The sequence below is a fragment of the Borostomias antarcticus genome (genome assembly GCF_949987555.1).
Source record: "Borostomias antarcticus genome assembly, chromosome: 8".
Taxonomy (NCBI): Eukaryota; Metazoa; Chordata; class Actinopteri; order Stomiiformes; family Stomiidae; genus Borostomias; species Borostomias antarcticus.
The window spans coordinates 4154484-4177975 of NC_140241.1; the positions used below are offsets into that span (position 1 = coordinate 4154484).

At 46.0% G+C, this 23492-nt stretch overlaps 3 protein-coding genes across 3 annotated transcripts; 2 read left to right on the forward strand and 1 right to left on the reverse strand.

Annotated features, from left to right (window-relative positions):
* Positions 1-474: 474 nt before the first annotated feature.
* On the reverse strand, positions 475-12250 carry plekhf2 (pleckstrin homology domain containing, family F (with FYVE domain) member 2). Its single transcript, XM_084441666.1, has 2 exons — positions 12111-12250; positions 475-2483 (listed from the first exon to the last, which is right to left on the reverse strand). Exon 2 carries the CDS (start codon positions 2470-2472, stop codon positions 1732-1734), a length of 741 nt encoding a protein of 246 aa, XP_084297792.1. The 5' UTR covers positions 2473-2483; positions 12111-12250; the 3' UTR covers positions 475-1731.
* A 6204-nt stretch (positions 12251-18454) lies between these two features.
* On the forward strand, positions 18455-19462 carry LOC311312156 (beta-2 adrenergic receptor; the record flags this gene model as incomplete). The annotated part of the gene is made up of 1 exon (XM_084442027.1): positions 18455-19462. The coding sequence occupies one exon, from the start codon at positions 18455-18457 to the stop codon at positions 19460-19462; it is 1008 nt and encodes a 335-aa protein (XP_084298153.1).
* A 1660-nt stretch (positions 19463-21122) lies between these two features.
* On the forward strand, positions 21123-23081 carry LOC311312157 (steroid 21-hydroxylase-like; the record flags this gene model as incomplete). The annotated part of the gene is made up of 7 exons (XM_084442028.1): positions 21123-21287; positions 21548-21658; positions 21778-21864; positions 22182-22295; positions 22401-22567; positions 22657-22760; positions 22840-23081. The coding sequence occupies 7 exons, from the start codon at positions 21123-21125 to the stop codon at positions 23079-23081; spliced, it is 990 nt and encodes a 329-aa protein (XP_084298154.1).
* Positions 23082-23492: the final 411 nt, after the last annotated feature.

The window sequence follows — 23492 nt, forward strand, 5'->3', positions numbered from 1 at the left end:
AACTCCACCCAGGTTAGCCTGGTCTGAGTACTGTAACTCCACCCAGGTTAGCCAGGTCTGAGTAACTCCACCCAGGTTAGCCAGGTCTGAGTAACTCCACCCAGGTTAGTCAGGTCTGAGTACTGTAACTCCACCCAGGTTAGCCAGGTCTGAGTAACTCCACCCAGGTTAGCCAGGTCTGAGTAACTCCACCCAGGTTAGCCAGGTCTGAGTAACTCCACCCAGGTTAGCCTGGTCTAGTTGAGTAACTCCACCCAGGATAGCCTGGTATAGTTGAGTAACTTCACCCAGGTTAGCCAGGTCTGAGTAACTCCACCCAGGTTAGCCAGGTCTGAGTAACTCCACCCAGGTTAGCCTGGTCTATGAGTAACTCCACCCAGGTTAGACAGGTCTGAGTAACTCCACCCAGGTTAGCCTGGTCTGAGTACTGTACCTCCACCCAGGTTAGCCAGGTCTATCTCAGTAACTCCACCCAGGTTAGGTCGTCTATCTCAGTAACTCCACCCAGGTTAGCCAGGTCTATCTCAGTAACTCCACCCAGGTTAGGTCGTCTATCTCAGTAGCTCCACCCAGGTTAGGAGGTGTTCATCGATCGTCAAAGACAATGGAATGATTTCCTGATTAGTGCTGTCGAGTTCCAGGAGAATCTAGCGCTCAACTTTATTTACAGGAAGGAAGGACCATCTCCAACCTTGGACTGTATTGCATAACAAATTGCATAAGAAAACTGCCAATTTCTATTGATTTTTATAGAAAAAAAAAAAGAGAAGACATTGATACCATAAAAAAAGAACACCTGGATGCATAAACACATTTTTCAATGTTCAACAGGTCATGCTGCTCAAACACAGCCCTCACATCTCATCTTATCGTTCGTCTTAGTCCCCTCTGTACAGACGGGCTATCTAGGCACTATGTGAAACCCCAATTCGGGTTAGTTTTTGGGACAATGAACTACCTGATTTCTTACATTATACTGTATGCTAGGCTGGCCAAAGGGAATGCAGAGCTGTGAGAGTGAACGTAAGCGCCTGCTGCATTAAATTACACACGCGCACGCACACACACGTGCACACACACGCGCGCACACACACACAGGGAACCTTGTCCATAACGCATAAGATGATTCGTCATCAGCAAATCTACAAAGGCAACAAGGATGCCTATACAAGGCTTTAGCATATATACATTTCAGGTGTTAACAGGGGGCCTTCACCCTGACCAGATTGGTGTTGGAGAAAAATATTAAAAGAAAAATGAACAAAAAAATAAAATAAAAAAAACGCAGTTTGGTGTATAACCTGAAAGATAGAGGAACTATAGAATCTGCCCAAGCAGCCACTGTCATCTGCCCTGTAAAAATAATCTGCATTACGTTATCCAATTCAAGCACCTTATTCTTCATTGTTAGAAAAATATAGACTTTGTAAAACACAATGGGGTGTAGAGCTAGTCCAGGCCCCATCCTCTACTGTAGTGAGGAGCACAGGATCGTAATTACAGAAACCTGTCGCGTCAAGCAGAAGTTATCATGTAGGAAGTAGCCAGATTAGGCCTTGTGTTCAGATGTTCACCAAACCTATTCCCAGTCACCATTATCATTATCACAGTTGGAAAAACACATTAATCTCAGCTAGAAAATAAAAATAAATGAGTGCTCCAAGCAATGTTGTGCCAAGAATTCATCCTCCTGTATTAACTCTAAAACAGGGGGGGGGGGGGGGGGGTTCCTCAGTCACTGCTGTCATCCTCGTCATCGTCGTCCGACATGTTGCTGTTGAACTTTGACCCCAGCCTGGGGTAGGAGTCCGAGCGCAGTCCCAGGCTCCCCCCGGAGGTCAGCTGCACGTAGCAGAACTCGCAGACGCGCACCGGCTTGGACGACTGGCTGGGCAGGAGGAACTTCTTCTCGGAGCACGGCCCGCACACCACGAAGCCGCACTTCCGGCAGTGGTGGCGCCGGCTGACGGGCGTGAACTTCACCTTCTGACAGCGCATGCAGATGGTCGCCTCCGAGTCCGGCACCCACACGGCGGCGTGCTCGCCGGTCGGCGCCTTCCCGCTCTTCTCCAGCAGGTCGCCCACGCACTTCCCGATGTGGCTCATCCACTCCGACTTCTCGGTGGCCGTGGCGGCGTAGACGGCGAAGGACTTGGTGGGCGTCTTGATGAGCCAGCCGTTGCGCAGGTCGCCCTCGTCGGGCACCGTGTCGATGGTGACGCTCTCCAGCGGGATGATGTGCTGCTTGTTGTACTTCTTCTTCTGGATGACGATGTTGCCGTACACCAGGATGTCGTTGAAGAGGAAGAACTGCCGCGCCTTGGGCTTCTTCCGGCACAGCTTGGTCAGCACGCCCTCGCCGATGAGCACGCGGCCCGGGATGGCGAGCGGCTGGCCCGCCGCGCCGAAGCAGCCCTCCACCACCCCGATGCGCTTGGAGTTCGCCTCGCTGTTCGCCAGCCGGTCCACCATCTTAGCCTCGCCTAGAGGAGGAGGAGAAGGAGGTAGAGGAGGAGGAGGTGGTAGAGGAGGAGGTAGAGGAGGGGGTGGTAGAGGAGGAGGAGGTAGAGGAGGACGAGGAGGAGGTAGAGGAGGAGGAGATAGAGGAGGAGGAGGTGGTGACAGAGAGAAAGACAAGCGTGAGTCTCCAGCCAGCACCTGTTAAGGTTAATATTTTAAATGACCTATCTATCAATGTCTCAGTGAATATGAAATGTAGACCTAAACCTGAAAAGAGTCCATTTAGTTGATGCCAGTGAATTGAAAACTGGTTCTATTAAGCCATGAAAAGAGAACGCCTCCAACTGTACTGAGAGAATTACCCCCCGGTTCAACCTTCATCCAGCCTTGAACAGACGTTTCAGTGAAAAGCTCTCACTGCTGAACCAATACCGACCAGCATGCCAGACCAATTCTTTACAGCCATATAATAGTGCAAACTGAGACCATGATCACGACAAAACTAGTCAGTTAAACATTACTAGCAATAGGCTAGGGGCACAATGGTTGAATTTTGGCATTTCGTGTTTGGGAAAGTCAGTGGAGGTGCGCCCCAATGGAATAATTGAATGAAGAGGCAAAAGAGAAAGCTTTAGGCTACTGTATGTAGGAAATCAATCTCTGTCTCTCCTTTTTTCCCCCTGATTGTCACAGGCTACTGGTGTAACCAGGACAATGCTACTTGTGTGTAGCCAAGGTGATGCTAATGGCATGTAATTAGGATTATGAGCCCTGTTTCATCCTCCAGATGCTTCTGTGCGGGAGGGGGGGGCTTCTGTGTGTGTGTGTGGGGGGGGGTGGGGGGGGCTTCTTAAGATGAAAGAAGCTGATGCAGAGAGGCTTGTCTGCTCTGACCCAGATGCCAGCAGTGGGGGCAGGTGGTCAGCTGGGGGCTTCTGGGCTTCTCTTAAGGCACAGTATGAGAGGTCAGAGGTCACTGATGATGGGAATGTCTGTGTGGGGCCAGGGGGGCAGTGCACTGTTGAGAGCTAGGATGGGTGACCCCGACCGTCGGGCCTGCTTTGAACCACAAGATGGGACGCGCGCACGCACGCACGCACGCACGCACGCACGCACGCGCACCCCCCCCCCAGGCAGAGTTGGAGTGAATCAGAATGATGGTGTGTCCCTCTATATCACGCCCCCCCACCACACGGGCATCATTAGAAGGCCGTAACGCCAGCTCTGAGCTCTGGGCCCTGGGAGCCAGCCTTGCTGGTGATGTGCCAAACAGATATGACACAGAGAAAGTGATAGGGGCCGAGAGAGGGGTGGGGACAGAGATAGGGACAGGGGAATAGAAAGGGACAGAGACAGGGACAGAGATAGGGACAGGGACAGACAGGAACACAGACAGAGAGAGGGATAAGTACAGGAGCAGAGACAAGGACAGAGAGAGGGACAGAGACATGGGCAGAGACAGAGACAGACAGAGACAGGGCAGAGAGAGGGACCAGGCTCACCATGTACTCCTCCACAATATGCAGGAGTTTTCTGTACATGTCGTATCTGTATATTTCTGTACATCTTGCATTCTGTATATTGTGCCTTTTTATGCCTTGTGCTGCCCTTGTGTACATCTGTGTGCCTACTTTTTGTATTGCTACATCTAGGGATGAGACGGTATACCGTAAAACCGCGAACCGCGGTATAAAATGTCCACGGTATTAGAACCGTGACATTCCGTGTTTATAGTATTACGTTTACGGTATTACACAATAATGTGCTGCTGAAACTTCACATTTCAAGTTGCTTGCAACAGTTAATTTTGCTTGCTAAACTAAAGCATAAACTGAGCTTAATTACAATAGTGTGTATTTTCCATCATGTGTTGCACTGTAGGGCTCTAGAAGTCAGCCTATTCAAACGCCTGTGTGTAAACTGTGAAATACCGTTAACCGTACCGTGTAACTAGATACCGTACCGTACTGTAATGCAAAAATCCATACCGTCTCATCCCTACATCACAGGAATTTCCCCTCAGGGAGCAATAAAGTTGATATCGATCTATCTGTCTATCCATTACCAACTGACACTACTCAGATCTTTTCGCCTGTGGCATCAATGACACCTGATCTTGGACCTAACAGGCAAATAGTTAATGACCAATGTAATGCAATGTAGCAAACATGCCATCACGTAAGCACATTGTCAGCAATTTATGTGATGGCATCAGCCAAAGGGCTGCCCACATAGTTGTCCTCACTGTTCTGTAGTAGCGCCATCTATGGGTTGGGCTGATGCTAGCCTAGAGGCTGCGGTAGCAGCAGTGGGTGGAGATAATCTCATGATTAACAGGTCTGCGTCCTCTAAGCTTTCTTCCCCATGGCAGAAGTAGGCTGGAGGGATACTAGAGGATAAACCTACAATCAATGTGACGCAAACATAGAACAATAGAATAGTCTTAAATTGAACTAGATGAGTAGTTTTGTTAAATCAGAGTTTTCTGGGCTAACGTTAGTTATTTTCAATCCAGAAAGCATCAGGCTGCAGAGGGACTTATGATGAGGATATGACCATGCCCTCAGAGACATAGCAAAGAGAAAAACACAGCTTTAGAAAGACATAGCTCATGTAATGAACCGTTACCGCACCACAACTTCCTCTGCTTCCTCTTCCTCCACTGAAATAAAGACACACCCACATGCCCCCCCCCCCCCCCCGCCCCAGAACTGTGTTCAACCAGGCTGAATACCAAACTAAAAATACAATAGGTGCTTAGGTCTCTTCACCCAGTGACAATGTTAAAGGATCAATGTTTCGTATGCTGACACTGCACTGCTGTTCATTTCCAGCTCCGCCTCGCATTGCAATGACAACCAGGCCAGGTCGAGCCTGGCTTATGTGCGGGGCTGGCTTGTTTCTGTTCAGGACTGGTTGGACAGAAGCTAGTCATGCCACTGAAATAGCTGTGAATTGAAATGACATGAAATAATGTCTGATAAATTAAGATAGGTCGTCGCCTGGACACATCATTTCCAAAACGTAAACAACAGTGTTTGTTTAGCTACATATAGACTAGAGGAGTTTCGCTCAGCATAGACGGTAATCTCTGAGAATGTCCTGCGTGGGAGTCCAATGCTCTGACCACTACTCTACTTGTGGAATTTAGGTAAGGGGTAAAAAGGTTGTTGTGAAAGGACGTGTGGAGGTTTGGGGTATAGTCCCATAAAGTCATCCCCACCGGGTCTTGAACCCCGGTCTCCCGGGTTAGAGTCCAATGCTCTGACCACTACTCTACTTGTGAAGTGGAAATCGGCGGGTTGGTTTTGGTGTCCTTCCTCCAGTCCCTAGTGTGGGTTGGGGTTAGAATAAGGGTTGCAGTTGGAACAGGATCTGACTTATAAGGCAAGGGGTAAAGGTTGGAGTGAAAGGATGAACATGTGGAGGTTTGGGGTATAGTCCCATTAAGTCATCCCCACCGTGTCTTGAACCCCGGTCTCCCGGGTCGGAGTCCAATGCTCTGACCACTACTCTACTTGTGCAGTGGAGATCCGCGGGCTGGATTTTGGTGTCCTTCTTGATTTTGGTGTGCTGAGACTACTGCCTCTTGTGGTGCTAACAGAGATATGCAGGCCAATATTGTTGGGAGTAAGGGAGGGAGGGAGTGAGTGATAACCCGACAAACCCTATACTAGCTGCGCGGCTGGCCAGCCACGCACAAAAAAGGGGAGAGAGAGAGAGAGAGGGGGGGAGAGAGCAAGAGAGAAGATGGAGAAAGGCTCTCTGTGTGTCGTAAACAGCAGCATTCAGAACAAGCAGATCCAGTCAGGAGTGTGTGTACGAGGCAGATGCTCCAGCAGATGTGATTGTGGCGGCCAGCCTTGGCGCCGTTCTTGTTTTCCTCGGACACTAGGCGATAGATAACCTTCCATGGTGAACATGGCGCTGTTATAATAAAGGGGGGGGGGGGGGGGGGGGTTGATGGCAAAGGAAGGCCTGGACCGCTGTTTTTGACCTGGGAGGGATAAGCCTGTGGCTGACAGTGCCCCCCTTCTACCTCATCTCGTCATGTGGGAGGGGTTGTCCAAGAATGTTCGTCCTTTAAATGTTCTTCTATTCGGATAAAGTTGTTGCATCAGCCGATTTCAAGCACGGATTTGAAGGATTGGAGCGTGATGAAAGGCAAATCATTACCTTGAAGCAGAGCTGAAGCCCCTGAACAGCGAACACACCCTCCCTTCTCTAACTACACACAGAGAGCAGGGAAGTCGATCAGACACAGGGACGGCCCTTACAGAGAAGCCATTTCTGTGTGGAGTTTGCATGTTCTTCCCTTGCTCACTCGGGTTCCCTCCACATAGAACCTCAATATGAAAAACATGCAGAAGAACAGATGCTCTTCAGTCCTGTTCTTGATCAGGACTTGGATAAAGCACTTGGACTTGGGTCCCCGCGTGCCACTGACAAGGCTGCCCACTGCTCCTGGCTGCCCTGTGAGGACAGCCTGGATGGATGGATGGATAGATACTTTATCCATAGGATAAATGCAGAGGACAAATGCCACCCGGCGACCACTGAAGATGTGTGTGTGTGTGTTGTGTGCTGTGTCGCCACTCACGTGTGTGTGTGTGGGTCACATGTGGCCCGGTAATAAAGACCCTCGGGGGCCAGTAATTACTGTTATGTAATTATTACTACACAAAGCAGTTATGCGTTTGTGACACACTGGTTCTAAGGCAGCTCTACTGCTGGGGCCTACAGGCCTACCCCAGTCAGAGGACACCCTCCAGGCTTAGGCTACCTTGAGTCTGCATGTCTACATGAGGGATAACACAGGTTCAGTATGATAAGAGGATTGGACGTTAATCTGTGGTGTAGAGAATGACAGTTTAGTACCAGGCTGTGAAGTGAGAGTGCTGCTTTCCTCATCCTCAGTTTGGGTTCGCTGAGGTTCAGTTGGGCTTTTTTAGGGGGCTGTGGTTTAGTAAAACAAACAAACTCAAATGTGTTTGAGCGGCCATTGCTTTGCTTCTTGTTTGTTTAGCTTCACTGAAGTTAACAAACGGATATGCACCAGCGGAAAGTATACGTGCTGGAGCGTCAACGTTCACTGGGTATTAATAATTATTAAATGATTCATATTGCACATTATTTTCCAAATATTCCCCAAACAAACCACTTTTATATTATTAAAAGACAAATTATGTAAAATGCTCTTAATGCATTGATTTAAAATTATAGCTTGTTAGGGGGGTGCTACAGCAGTTCCCACCGCTATGCGGGTAACTCGCTGTGTTCACACCAAAGTGGGATGGGTATCGTTAGGATTTTATCAATACCGATATTGCTTATTGATACCGATACTTATCGATACTCTTATCAATACTACTCTACCACTTTGGGACTCATACACAGCCTGGGTCCAGGTTTTTGTCTCAGTTGGCCTTCATTTACATAGTGGACTGTCACTGTTATATAGTGACCTTGTGTGATACAAGTCCAGCCAATGCTGGTTATGGCTACTTTTTACACATTGGCAAGCTCAGCTATGATGTTTCTCTTTTTAACTGCATGCTAAGCAGGTATGAGGGTGTCTGATAATGTGCCTCTGGAAGGGGGGTGGAAACTGGGGTTAAGGGCTGAGGTCATCTCCCTACAGCAGGATTGCCCAATATGTTTAGTTGAGTGTTTTAATGATTTAATCATGTGTGGGCTGATTTCATCATTGTTTATGCTTGTATGTGTAGCTTATATCTGATAGTAGTCTAGCAAAATCAATCAGAAACAAAAAAGTCAGGATTACGCAACCCTGGCTGATCCAATCAGTGCAAGTCATCAGAGTGTATTGTGCTGTTCTCTGTTCTGACAACTAGGCTGTGTTAACTTAAGATTGTGCAAGGAAAATATACAACAAAGTTAACGTTCCACTTGCAGTGTGAAGTAACTGGTAGCTTGATTAATAATTAATAATTGATTATGAAACAGTAGCCGTATGTTGTTATTTCAGTTGTATGCTCTTTTTTAATTGCCGTTTTCAGCAATGGGATTCTTTTTAAAATATGCCTTTAATGACACATGAATTAAAAGCTAGACAAAGTTAAGATACAAGTGACAGAAGAGCGGGGGTTCCGGGGGCGAGAGGTGGGGGCCCGCCGAGGGGGCGGGGTTTGGGTGGCAGATCTAGTTGAGCTCCGCATAACCTACATAGTATGCATTGGCTATTAAATAATAAACTTCAGCATGACTTCGTTAGTCATTTACTTACTGTAGGCTATTAATAATTATTCCACTGGTCTCAGTCTCAACATGCAAAGTTTTAATCCTTTAATAACTGGCCTTTTCGTCTTGTAAATTGTTTGCTTCATTGATTAAAAAAAAATAACAAAGAAGTCTTATTTCAGTTTTCTGTAAAATCATCATCTCAAAAGCATGGTAAACGACGATCACAGGAATAACAGGACCGTGACGGCCTTGCAGTGGCGCGGTTTTGACCCTAAACCCTTTTGAGTTGGGCCAGTAAAAAATGGATGCTAAAAAGAAGGAACCTTCTCTGTCCCAGCTCTTAAACTGAACTTGTCACATAGCCACCATTCTACAAAGAGTCCTTGAGGAAAAGGGCTTCAGCTACTTTATATAGACTATTCCCTAGTTTTGCAGACTCAGAAGCCAATAAAATGTAGCAGAGCGTTGAATGTGGCCCGGAGCAGAGGTGGATCATCCCTGATTGTATTGGTGTTTAATAGCCTATATTCAGTTAGCACAACATCGGCTAGAACTGAATTTGTGAAGTGAATTAGACAATCTGATTTAGATGCTATCACTGGAATCTCTCTGAGTCTCTGAGTGAACCCTAACATACACAAGCCTTCCCATGGCCTCAGCTGTGCCCAAGGCACAAAGGCTGTAACACCATGTGACAATCACACTACACAACTTCCGTCTCTTGCGTCTAGGGCCACGTGCTGACCTCAACAGAATTTTCAACACAACCTTTTCCAGTTCAAATGAAGCAGGAAGTGTAGGAGCTGTAGTGAGTCTGAGCATCTTGCATCAGCTCCTATGTAAATCAGCCTTACAGCATTCACCAATGAGGTCTGGAGTTAGATACACTTCAGCTTGTCCATATTTTCTACTACCTACTCTTTTTTTTAGTATGATTTCATGTGTAGTATGGTTCACTGAGCTTCAGCTTCAGAAGCACAGCAATCTCACACCATCATTAGTATCAAAATCACGATTTTGAATCCAAAAAATCTATTGAAATGAGTGTTTGGTTTCGAATTTTGAAATCACAGAGATTCTCCCAGTATGGCTTTTGTATTGATCTCAAAAGCTAACGTTTATATTAACGTTATGCAAGGTATGGTGTGATACTTGACTCGACTTGCGTTTTTGTCACTTTGGTTTCCACTGCAGACGGGAGGGAGTTCAGTTGCCGCCCCCCCACCAGAGCTCAGGAATTCACCAAAGGGGAAATTTATGTTTTTACTCATTTGAACATAATAAGCGAAACGGTGAGGAAATAGTATACAATGACATGTTCAGTGTTGTCATAATAACACTCAAGGAGTCGTTCCATTTCTCCATTTCTCTGCAGAGTCAGTGTGACGCCTCCCACTCTGCCTGCCTATTGGCCGGCCTGGGTGCTCCTGTGGAGTATTTGCAGAGCGGACAGGTCGTCAGGGGAAAGCCTCTTTCCTGGAAAGAAAGTTTCAACCAGCATAAAGGACAGCGACCTGGGCCAGCATCCAACACAACTCCATATTTTGCTGCTTTTGCACTTTGCCTTCAGCACTATTATGCTCTTAGTCACTCGTTTAGAAACGAGACGCACTTGTGAGTTCTGACGAGCAGTAGTACACCGACTACCTACGATGCAAATGCAATAATTATAAGTTGCTTTGGATGAAAGCGTCTGCTAAATGACGGTCATGTAACTCTTTCCACGTTTTGGGTAGCGCTCGCTCGTTAAACCGTGGCATGGGGGTCTGTCTGGGGGAGCAACAGCGAGATGGAGTATGGCTCCACTGGGGACTGCTCCACAGCCACATCTGCTCACATCATTGTGCTTCTGTGTGCTGTGTAGCACATCGATTTTAGGGCCATGGAAACGGGTAACAAAGACCCAATGGAGGGAAATGGCTGAGGGTTGATTGGTTTTTAATTTTGTTGTAAAGTGCATTGAGGCACCTCGGTGTGATTTTGCACTTAAAAGAATAAAATCAAATTGGTGTGAGAAACTTAATAATTAGCGATTTGAGGATTCAAAGACCAGAGAAAAGCAGTTTAAACAATGCATTTCTCAAAATGGCCAGATGCGGGGTAGGCAGTAGAAAGTGAGTATTACTCAATGTTCAGTCGAAATGCAATGCAGAGAATGCAGAAGTGAAATGCTTCATACTATGAAACACACTCCTGTTAAGACAGGAAACTGTCTATTGCGTTTAATATGAGAGTAGCAGGTCTCCCAGAGAATCCCCAGAACCTGTGAGCACCTGAAGCACAAAAACCCACATGAGCACATATTCTTGCGTATTTAATCTGCATCCATTTATAAACGAGTCCATATTGGATTAGATGTAGGCCTATTGGATTACAGGAAGATAAACAGAGAGGGACGCAGCACCAGACTGCAGCATAGAGCAGTTTGGCAGCTTCTAAGCCTGAAGATGGGACCTGAGCTTGTTGATTTCGCCATACTTCACCTAACTCTGGGGAAACTGGTTTTACAGCATAGAAGTTAACAAGTTTTTCTACCAATAATCAGCACAATTGCCAGTTTGTGACCGCAGTCTCAGTCTGGCTACGTGCGCAACCGTGTCCCTTCTTCTAAACTATTAAGAGAGAATAAACAAATGTCCTCCTGGCACAGGAGAGCTGTGACCTGTGTTTTATGACGTCTGGTGTTACACTGTAATGACATGTCTGGAGACTTACCTGTGGGAGGAAGACGTCACTTCAGACCACGCACTGCCAAATCATCATCATTATCCCAACTAGGTTAGCCTGACTAAAAGTCTTATAGACAATATTTCAGAACGAGAACAGCACTGAATTCGTGAATTAGACAAGTTTCTCAATCAGGAAGCAAACTTTGACACCTGACATTTTTGCGGCAATGAATGTGGTTGTGGTATTTATGGTGAACAAGCTCATCTAGAATTGTTCAGCAGAAGTGACATGAAAACATGATGTCTTATTATCAGATCAAAGAAACGTGATTAAGACGAGCTGAGTACAGCCTGTCCTTAGTACTTTTAAAAGTCTGTTCCTCTACAGCTAGCTAACGTAAACACGCCCGTGGTGCTAGCTAGGCTAGGCGGCTATGCTAGCTGGCTACAGCTGGTTGACTCTAGTTCTGTATCGGGTCACCCGGGGTTATTAACTAGCAAATAACTACCCGGGAATGGTTTGACCAAATAGGTTGACTACGCTAACTTGTCCATTCATCATTCCGTTTGCCTATCTAGCTCATTAATTCCTAGTTTTTGTGTTGTGATGGAGCAATTTACAGCTGGCTAGTTGCTAATCCACCCGAGCAGATCCTAGAGTATCCATTGCGTTGGGTCACATTTCCAACTTGCGGGCTAATGGAAAAGTAGACGCTAGCAAGCTAGCTCGATAGCATGCTAACTCTACACACGTTATTCATCAACAAAAGGACATACCCGACGGTAAACTCTCTGTCCAGCAACTTCAAAGTAACTTGTAGTTCCCTGTAATGAAAGTCCAAACTCGACGGTCGCCCCCACCCTATCTTCCCTGCTTCGTGTCCGCGGGTCGCAGCTCGTTGGGTTGAAAGTGGAACAATATGGCTCCGAACTAGCAACTCCGTCCGTCCTGAGCTGAGCTGAGCTGAGCTGGCGTCACTCGACTGACTCGCATGGGACGGGTCGGGTCGGGTCGGAGCAGGAGCGCACTGGGTTGGAGGTTTCGACTAAGCAGCAGTCCTAAAATAGCCGGGAAGGAATACTAGCATACTACCATTAGGCTATGTTGATTTGTTTATCTAGGTTCTTTGCTTAATTGTCAACAAAAAAGTTTGAACTCAAGAGGCTCTTTTCTTTTTTTTTCTTTTTTTTTTATGGCCTACTACATCCACCTCTAGAAGCAATTGGTCAACGGCCTTGCACTTCAAGAGATGATAATTTGAACTCAAGAGGCTCTTTTCTTTTCTTTTTTAATTGTTTTTTTATAGCCTACTACATCCACCTCTAGAAGCAGTTGGTCAACGGTCTTCAAGGCATGATAATTACCTCCACCCCAGCGTCAGCGCAGGGCGAGAGGTAATGTTTTCGGTCGTGTGTCCCGTCTGTACGCCGGTCAGCAGGATTACGCAAAAACAACTAGACCAATTGTCATGAAACTCAGTGGATGGGAGTAGCATGGGCGAACCTAGAGCCCATTACATTTTGGAATGGATCCGAATTACTTAGCGGGTCCATGAGCGATTTCTTGGTTTCTTTGTTTGTTTGTTAAAAATATAAGCAGAAATGGCCCAGCTCTTCTATGGACCCTAATTTATAATATAAGACAAGACTTAATGCCTATTTGTTTTCTTCATAAATTGGGTGGGAAACTTTCTAGAGAGTGTAAACAATCTTAGATCTTGAATACATTACTCTCTAATGGTTTCTTAAGAGGATCAGGAGAAGTGCACTTCACCTAGTGTAAAAGAAGGATTGTATAGATTGTATTCATTTGGAAACCATGACTAGAGGTTACACACACTGACACACAAACCATATAGATATAAGGATATCGATATATAGAGTAATTGGTCTAGACTATTGCAATGTAACTGCCACGATCATATGAAGTGTAAAACTGTCCACCCATTGTGCAGAGCATGCAAAGTCAGCTGTGCCCCAGCCACACCCGCAACCCTACCCCTACCACCTGTCTGAAACAGGTGCCCCTACACTTGTCTGCTCTCTGCTCTTGTCCATTGTCATTTCCAGAATGTGTCCCTGTTGTCAAGGAAGTGGCTGTCTCGGCAGTTGGGACCGCAGTGTCAGAGAGTGCTGACCTGACCTCAGAACTGCCAGTAGGTTTGATTGGCCGACAGCTGTGGATGGCAGCTGAATACTCACCTGTCCAAAAGGCCTGCGGGCTCGCCTCTATTCCTATTCTATTGTTTTTATTTCTATTGTGGCCTCCCCCCAGGGACCAGCCGGGAGGGGGGAACCCGCCGTGGACAGCGCCCGGCGGATAAAGCACCCCGTCCGAGTCCAGCACCCTGTACCATGTATATTTCTTGTTTTAATTGCTACTATCTTGTGTTGTTATTCTCTTGTTGCCACAAGGTTGAGGAGTCAGAGCCTAAGAATTGTACTCCTTTGTACCTGGATGTAACAACAAAGGGATCTGAATCTCTTGAGATATATACTCTGCATCTCAATCAGTTCTGTTCTTCTATGAACTTACACTGCTGAATTCACAAGATTATCACTTTTGTCAGTGAGGTGATTTTTCATTGGAGAAAACACTTCTACAAATTGTTCCTATATTGTTTCCAGTGAATCAACTTCATTCTTAGGGAGTTAAAACTGATGCATTTTCAAGATGTACTGTAGAGTAGACCCTTAAAATGAATAATGTGTTATTTACACCACCTGGTTCACATGTCAAACTTGGATTTTGGGGGGAATGTAGTCACATTTAATCACTACTGTGGTGAATGAACTTTCTTTTTAATACTTTGAATTCACTGTCTGCTAAGCATTAAATATTCAACCATATATTGCATGGTATAAATTAGCTTCATCTGTATTGGCTCCCAATAAAATGGATGGTATGGTCTGAATCCAATGCATTTGAGGTAACAATGAATGCTGAACAATATGAAGATAATTATATTACATGAAAGGAAAGGTGCAGTACACCCATGGAGTTGAACAATAAAAATAAAAGACATGTATTTATGAAACCTAATCCAATCAGACAAGCAGGCTTCCTCTGAAGATACTGTACGGTATTCAAATGGAATAAAAGACCTTTGGAATATATGCACTGCACTCTCTCCCTCCCTCTCAAACACACACACACACACACACGCACACACACAGCATAGACTGCACTATTGAGCTATCAACTAAATAATGAGATGAGAACATGTTTATAAAAAAATAAAAGAACATGACTTTTTTAATAATGACTTTTTTTCACCACCTTGTTTCTGAGAAGAGGATTCTGTTTCTGAGCAGAGGAAAGCTAGCATTCTGTTTTAATCTCCAGGATAAAGTGTGATGAAAGCACAATCAAGGACATACTGTGTGAAATGTGCTATCAGAGTGTGTCACTATGAATAGAGCAACTGAAAAACATAATTCTCATGTAAATAACACTATCTTTTTATTCTAAACTACACTTGTTTCCACACACAGGCCATATTCCAGATCAAAAGGGTGTGAGTGGAAATCATTGGAAATTGGAGTTGAGTTGGATGTAAGTGTCTCTTTAATCCTCCTGGTCGACTGGGATGCTCCCGTGTCTCTAGCCAACAAACCATATCTACACTTCTCTGTGTTAAACCATAGCACTGTAAACCTCTCTGTTAAACCATGTTTAGACGCTATCCCCATCTGTCACTCACCCCCCCCCCCCCTCAAGAGCTTGACCCAGCAGAGCTGGAGTGGGGGGTGGGGTGGGACCCAGCAGAGCTGTAGTGGGGGTGGGGGTTGGGGTGGGGTTGTCTTTCCCCACAGCATGGGCGCAGGGTCAAAGCAAACTAATGCAACTTGACTTGCTGTCTCCTGTTGTCACTGAGCTTTGTCTGTTGCTGTCATCCCTGTACTGATCTCTCTTTCTTTCTCTCTCTTTCTCTCTCTCTCTCTCCTTTCTCCTCCCACTCGACTTTCCTCGCTGCATTCTCTCTCTCTTTCTCTCTTCTTAACTCTGTTGGTTTCTCCTGTGCCGTTCCTCCTCTGACGTCCAGTGATGTGGAGGTGGGGATGCTGACTGATCTACAGCAAGGTTAGGGTTCAAAGTTCAAAGCTGAGCCAGTTGTACTTGCTGTGACATTTGTAGTTTCACATCCCTGTTGGCTAGGAGACAGAGTCAGGTACACTGAGGGAATTCATTTATTTGTAGTTTCACATCCCTGTTGGCTAGGAGACAGAGTCAGGTACACTGAGGGAATTCATTTATTTCCCAAGAAAAGCATGTTTGTGCTGACACAGAGAAAATGATTCATTTTACATTCCCTGACAACAAAACTGTGGTGTGTGTGTTGTGTGTGTGTGTGTGTGTGTGTGTGTGTGGGAGGTCTTTATTGTTCCATTCCAGACATAACACATAAGTGCCTATCCATCCCCACCCACACCCATCAAACCTTGTTACTTCAAAGACTTTCATCCATGGGGACTGATGAAAATCATTGGACTTTTTAGTGACTTTTGAGTTAGGCAGCAAAACCTGCACACTTTTTCTCAGGGACTTTACACAATGATAAAGAGGAAAGACATTTAGAAGCTATTGATTAGAAAGCTGGTTTAAAGCTGTTGGCTTGACATGGGTGGCTGAAATTAAACAGTGTTTCACTACTACCATCTAGTTGACATGCTTGATACTGCAGGAAACCCTGTAGTGTGCTCTGTGACATGAGAATTGTGATATTAAGGCTAGCTGTATATTGTGATATTCTGATCGGTTTTGTGTGATTCTGATTGGTTCATGTGATGTGTGGGGCATTCATGTTTGTGTTCTCTAGTGCTCAGGGGATCACACACACATACATATGCACTCATGGAGACCTACTTACTGTGAATGCCTGGAGGGGACAGTCAAACAGCATTCATAATCCTGTCCTCATGTTGGATCTCCATATCAACAAGATGTTGACTGTCTGTCTAATGCCATGGGGGCCTGAAGAGAATGTCAATAAATCAGATGACTCACTTATGTTCTTCTCACCTTTACATGGGGACATTACAAGTTTACTAGTCTACATCTTGACTCACTTGTGTATTTTAAACCAACAGATTAATAAGTACAGCCATTCCCAACATAAATAGGCTGCATGATACATAATAATACTAGGCTCTTTAACCATGGTTGTATTTGTCTGCCAAATATTACGCCTCTCTGACTCTCGTTAATAAAACCACTAAACTCCTCAAAGTCAAAATTCATCAAGATTCCGTTTTGATGCATATCAAGATTAAGCACAGGGAACAAATCCAGCCTTTATGAGGCATAAGGGAAGGTCCTGAGTCACACGTGGCGACCCTGGATTAGGGATTATATAGTACTACGGCACATACTCATGATGTATGAGATTATGCTTTTGTTTTTCTGTGTCCTGCTTTATGCTTTTTGTTTTCTGCAAAAGCCGGACTGGGACAAAAAGTCTCAAACACTCTTTCCCTGGCTGGTACAGAGATAACCTACTGGCTGCTGTGTGTCAATATGTTTAGGCAGAAATCCCATCATTAATCATTCAGTAGGCTATCTGTAGTCCTAGCCATGATATCAATCTTGTATCGCACTTTAGGTAAAGACCAAAATGTATGGTTACCATGTAGCTGAGGTCATTAACAAAAGTAGACAGTCAAAATAGTCAAACCAACCCCAATATGGTCCCTAGGAATGACCAAACACGGACAAGACAGTGTAGGACGACCGTGTCATCAAACACATCAACCAATAGGCTTGATCGCCTGTGTGAGAATGTCATCTAGGCTACTGTACTTCGTGGTTGCAACTCCACAGCATCGGACTGCAGGCTGGAAAGGCAGACACGTTTCAAAACCGTGCTGGATGTCAGCTCAGCTGCATCCCCTGGAGTAGTGACTCGGTATACCCTGTCATTGGGATGGTGCATTATTGGGTGAACTGCATGGGGAACATCTCTGCTTTGGGGGAAACAAATATGCTGCTACAGCATGGCTTTTTGATGATGGAGAAAATTTAAAAAGGAAATTCAAAGTAAGTGGACATTTCTTGTGTTCTCACAAAACTTCCTGCAGTTGTACAGTTGTAAAGGTCTTTGACATTGTTGATCATCACTTACTCCTTGATAAACTTTATTCTATTAGTGTTTCTCAGACGGCCTTATTTTAGTTCAACTCTTATCTTCATAACAGGCAACAGTGTGTCACCATTAGTGGAAGCCAATCAGAGATTTGTCGAGAAGGGTGTTCCTCAAGGTTCTTCTCTTGGCCCACTCCTCTTCTCTATTTTCATTAACAATCTTCCCATAATCTGCTCTGACTGTCAAATACATTCATATGCTGATGATACTGTCATTTATACCTCTAGTGCAGACAGATTTGAAATAGAGAGCTGTTTACAGCGAGAGGTGGCTATCTGCCAACAAGCTACTGCTGAACAAAAGGAAATCAAACTGTAAGTTGTTCGGTACCAGACAAGGCCTCGGTGACTCTGACATCACCATCTCTTTTAAGGACATCTCCTTTTTGTATTATTGTAAATTGCTGTATTTGTTTGATACCTGTGTGGGAGCTGTGGGCTTAAGGGAAAGATGTATGGGTGGGTTGGTAAATGAGAGCCTTAATGTATGTTTGTTGTATGTAACTGTGTTGTGTATTATGGTTCATCTCACAGGGTCATGAATAAACTTAAACTAAACTATATTTGTTGGTCTGATAAATGGCATATCATGAACAGATCAGCTTGTCTGTGCAGCAAATAAGAATAATCCCTGTGCATTTCACTCTTTTTTCAATAAATGTAGTCGACTAAATGATATGATATATAGTGTCGCATCGTATGTGATAATTATATTGAGTTCGCAAATGCAGCAGTACCCCCCAGCTGGATTCCTATTCCAGATGTTGATAAACCTGATGTCATCCTCTTCTCTCGCAGCGGCCTGACGCGTGGCGCGTCAACATCTGCATACAAGAGCGTGCGCAGGGCGCGTGCCATCAAGCCTGTTTACCACAGCTGCTCGTGCCATGGCTCGTGCTGTCGCATGCGTTTGAGGAGAAGAGCTTCATCATCATTGTTTCGAGAGCAACTTAAGCCCATGGCCAATTCCTGACCAAGCATGCTGGACGGACCTGGACCGGCGAGCTGCAGCATCTGCTGCTGTACACTGGCCAACAGAATGTTGATGGTACTTTTTATGGTGCTCTTGGTTTTCGCTATATTGTTTGGCAACTCTGTCACTCTAGCCGTAGTGATGGGGACCAAGCACTTCCACACTCCACAGGGTTACCTGAAAGTGTCGTTGGCCGTGGCGGACCTGACGGTGGGGATGTTTGTAGTGCCGCTGTCCATTTACGCAGAGGTTTCGCTCATGTTGAACGGCTCCGCGCCGGAATGGACCATGAACAATTCACAAGAAACACCTTTTCACCCGTGCAATGTCATTGGCCCCATATTCGCTGGCTGCACTTTGGTGTCGATCACGACTATATTTCTTCTAACTATCGAAAGGAGTATTGCCATTTTGAGGCCGTTACACAAGGAATCGGTGATTACGCGTAAAAGAACCACAATCCTCATTATGTTTTCATGGGTGGGAAGTTTCCTGTTGGCTGTGTCCCCAATGATGTTCAGCAGTGAAATTGCACTTGAATACAACCAATGTAGCAGGATGTGCAATTACGCAATAAGCACCATCGGCGACTTTCCGACTCAAGCGTGGATTCTCCTACTGTTTCCAGCATTTGATTTCACACTCCTGGGCGGCACCGTGGTGATAAATATGATGTCGCTGTCGCGCATACGCCAGCACTCAAAGCGCAGGAAACACCTGGCTGAAAGTGACAGTCAAAGGGCCACAAAACCCACTTTCTCCGACATCAAAGCAGCCAAGACCATCGGGACACTGACACTTGCTTTCACAGCGTCTTTCACACCCATTGCTGTTTTTGTCGTTGGGAACGTCGTCGGAAACGAATGGTGCAATTTTTCCTTCCTTGCTTTTTGGCTCTTGGCCTCAAATAGCTGTTGGAATGTTATTATATACAGTGTCCGAGATCAGAAGTTCAGGCTCCGCGCGCAAAGGCTTTTGATACCTTCACAAGCCAAGAACCTCTCTAAAACTTGAGAAAAACGCTCAAGACATGTTCGCACACTGACCTGGGTAGGCCAACAATCATGTCAGAGTTTAGTATCGCTAGTACGTCTTGTGGATTGCTAAATTGCATAGGTTATTTACATCGTGAAAGCATGAGACGTTTAATTTGTGGTACGTTCTGGACATAATGGCAGTGCTCATTGATGTTCCATATTGTCTTTCCATTTGTGGAATGGTTACAAGTCTGCCTTGTTCTGAATAGGCTTTATTATGTACTGTATGCTATGTGAGATTATTATTAGTATGTATTCTCTGTCTCAAAAGTATTTGTTGTTACAATTTGTTTAAAAACTGTGGAAATGGATTGTGTTCCGTTTTGTCGTGCACATCACAACTGGTTACAGTGGGCACTCCTATCCAAGCTTACAGTACTGCGTGCGCACACACGTGCGCGAGGTCCAAAGGGAGAAAATATGCAAAACGTTGGCAGTGTGAGAAGATTTTTTCCCAGACATGATCCCGTTATGGGGATTACACGGTCGGCAGAGCCGTGGCAGCTGTCCATCTCTTTGGCAGGACTGGTAGTAAACAAAACCAGAGGGAAACCGCTTGGCGAGGCGAGCAACAGTCACGTTTCTGAGCAGATAGCTTTTATCCCCGCAGCGTCTGCACTTTCAACCCCAAACGAAGAAGGCGCCCAAGACTAAATCATTGGTTCAATAATAATACATTTTCATAACTCTTTCATTACTATCATCAGCACAAGCCGCTTCCAAAAGACACCTGCAGTCAGAAATGTACTAGCCTAATAATAAGATTAAGTATTTATTAGGGATGTAACGATATATCGAAATTCGCGATATCGCGGTAAAATAATGTGTCGACACCGTCGTGGGATTGCTACGATAGCTAGAGTAGGCTAATATTTCTGATTGTTGACATTGGAGTTCTATTTTTGTTTGAACAGCAGGCGGCGCAATTATACTGGTCAAGACCAACTCCCGTCATGCAATTGTGCGCCTGTGAGTTCAGAGATCAAGAAAAAGGTAGCGAGTCAGATGGGAGACGAGATGGCGGCGAGTAGGCCTAATATTGAGGTTGTGGATGCTCCACCAACATTTAGAGCCGATGTGTGGCGGCATTTCGGTTTTCTTGTGTCAAAAAACGAGAAAGGTGAAAAAATAACTGATAAACGCAAAACGGCATGCAAATACTGCCATACGACGATTAGCTACAATACGGGAAACACATCAAACATGAGAAGCCATTTGGCACATCACCACCCAGAAAAGCTCGGACCAGAACAACAACCTGCAGTGAGGAAAAAACTTCAGCCAGGTCAAATGACTCTGAAAGAAGCATGTGGACTTCCACTTCCCCGTAATAGTCAGAGAGCTGAAGCGATAACAAGATGCATTGGTGAATACATAGCAAAAGACATGAGGCCTTTCTCTGTAGTTGAGAACGATGGATTTCGGAAGTTGGTACACGTGCTAGAGCCAAAGTATACGATACCATCGCGGCCATACATAAGTGGCAGTCATACCTGCTCTGTACAACGAGACAAGAGCGAAAGTGACACAGCCTCAAAGAAGCAGAGTGCGTCTCATTAACCACAGACGGGTGGACTTCACGTGCTACTCAGAGTTACATTACAATAACGGCTCATGTTATGACCAGTTCATGGGAAATGAAAAGCTTTGTCCTGCAGACGCGGCCTCTTTTCGAGGCACACACTGGCCTCAACATAGCTGAGGTACTGAGGGCGGCTCTTTTGGAGTGGGAGCTCGACCAGAATAATAACCACGACGACATCCCTATCATCACAGACAACGCACGAAACATGGATGTGGCGGTCAGAGAAGCCGGGCTGTCCCCACACATAAAGTGTTTTGCACACACATTAAACCTCGCATCACAAAAAGGTTTAAAGGTTGGTCGCGCCTAAGGTTGTAATAGAGGAAAATAATATTGACCTATTGAATTATCCTATTATTATTAGATTGATTATCCCTTATGTAATATGTTATATCATACCCCTACAGCATAAGCTGTCTCTGTGTGACAGTAATAGGATACCAGTCGTGTTGCAAACCCCGAGTGTTTGTGTTGCAGTATGAGAAGAGCTCAGCTGAGCTGCAGCGTCTCCACGGCTGCCTCAACGAGATCGTGTCTCTGTGGGGCACCGCGTGGATCACGGCGCTGGACTCCTTCCCACTGCTCAGAGTCTGTAACCACACCAAAGTCTTCTCTACATAGAAAGATAATACAATATCAAATCATGTGTGAGTTTGAGACTTAACTACTACTATGTCTAAAGCGTCCCGTGCTCTGCGTCCTCTAAGAGACTGCCCAACCCTCCATTCGCCCGTCTCCTAAAAGAGGTGGCCAGGAGAGATGACATCATAAGAGCACATCTGGATGCATATAAGGTCGGAATGAAAGCCTAATACACTTTCCTGGGTGTTTTAGAATAACGAGCCAAGAAATCAATCCATAATGTAAAGATTATATCAGCTGTTTTGCCGTCAAATTAGATGCGGGAGAGCAAATCGGAGGATACCATCGCAGCGTCTCTCCTCCAGGGTCTTGAACAGCCGCACGCGCACGGGGTGGTGGGTACCGGCCGGCCGCTGCGCTGGTTTTTATCATTGTTGTACTGTGTTTTATCGTTGTTCTGATCAAAGTGAAAGTGCGTGCTGTAGATTTGTGGTGAAGCGCCGTCCGTGTCCTGCTCATGTCCCCGCAGGTCCTGACGGACACCCACGTCCACATGGCCACCGTGGACCTTCTCATCGGGGGGACCGAGACCACGGCGGCCTGGCTGAGCTGGACCGTGGCCTTCCTGCTACACAGGCCCGAGGTACGGTCGGCGGCGTCCCCAGCACCCCCCCCCCCGCCACGCTCGTGCCCGTTGAAGTCAGTGGGACGCTGTCGAGCAAACATGGAACCTCTCCTCTGTCTCCAGGTGCAGTGCCGGGTGTATGGCGAGCTGTGCGCGGAGCTGGAGGGGCGCTACCCCCGGTACAGCGACAGACGCCGGCTGCCCGTGCTGTGCGCCGTCATCAACGAAGTGCTGAGGCTGAGACCCGTGGCTCCGCTGGCAGTGCCTCACCGCGCCACCAGAGACAGCAGGTGAACGACAGACGCAGCTCCACTGACGAAAGCGACCGTCGGCGTTAACGCTCAAATCGGGTATCAAAGCGGGTGTTGTGTCTGTGCAGTATCGCAGGTTATTTCATACCCAAGGACACCGTGCTCATCCCAAATCTGTTCGGGGCACACCACGACCCTGCTGTTTGGACCGACCCCTACCGCTTCCAACCAGGTGCTGAGCTGTTCAGTGCATTCCTCTCACCCGGCCCAGCGCAGTTTCAACATCGCTAACAGTAGCCCCTCTTTTTCAGAGCGCTTTCTGGAGGGGGGCGGGGCATCTGAGCGCGCTCTCCTGCCCTTCGGTGGGGGGGCTCGGCTGTGCCTCGGGGAGTCGGTGGCCAAAATGGAGCTATTTCTGTTCACGGCCTACTTGCTGCGCGATTTCCAGTTTGTCCTTCCTGAGAACGAGGCCTCACTGCCCGATCTGAAGGGAGTCGCGAGCGTGGTTCTCAAAGCCAAGTCCTACAAAGTCATAGCCCGTCCCAGACTATAACACTTCAATCTTGTACTTCTTTTTTTTTTTAAAATATTATATCAATAAAGGCATTGGTTTGGATTTGGGGGATTTTTTTTGCTTAGCTAGTAGATACATTTAAGAATCTAGGTTGCTGTGAGGACCCTGCTGAGGTCTGAGACACAGTGGTAGCGGGTTTCAGGGGGATGACGCTTCATTTTACAAAGTAAAAGTAAAAGTAGTTTTAGAATTTCTCAGAGAATCGTTTGAGATCATTCTGCTCTCTCATTGAGGTACTACTCTTATTTCCGAGGTTTTAACAACAGTTTCCAAATGGATAATTTGATTTGTGTCAACAGCACATTGTAGCAATATATTACATGCTTACACATGTATTATTATTCTACAGTATATGAACCCATGAGTCTATTCCACACTAAATCCTTAAGT

Coding starts and splice junctions, on each gene's coding strand:
- plekhf2 (XM_084441666.1), bottom strand. CDS start 2,472: ATGGTGGACCGGCTGGCGAACAGCGAGGCGAACTCCAAGCGCATCGGG.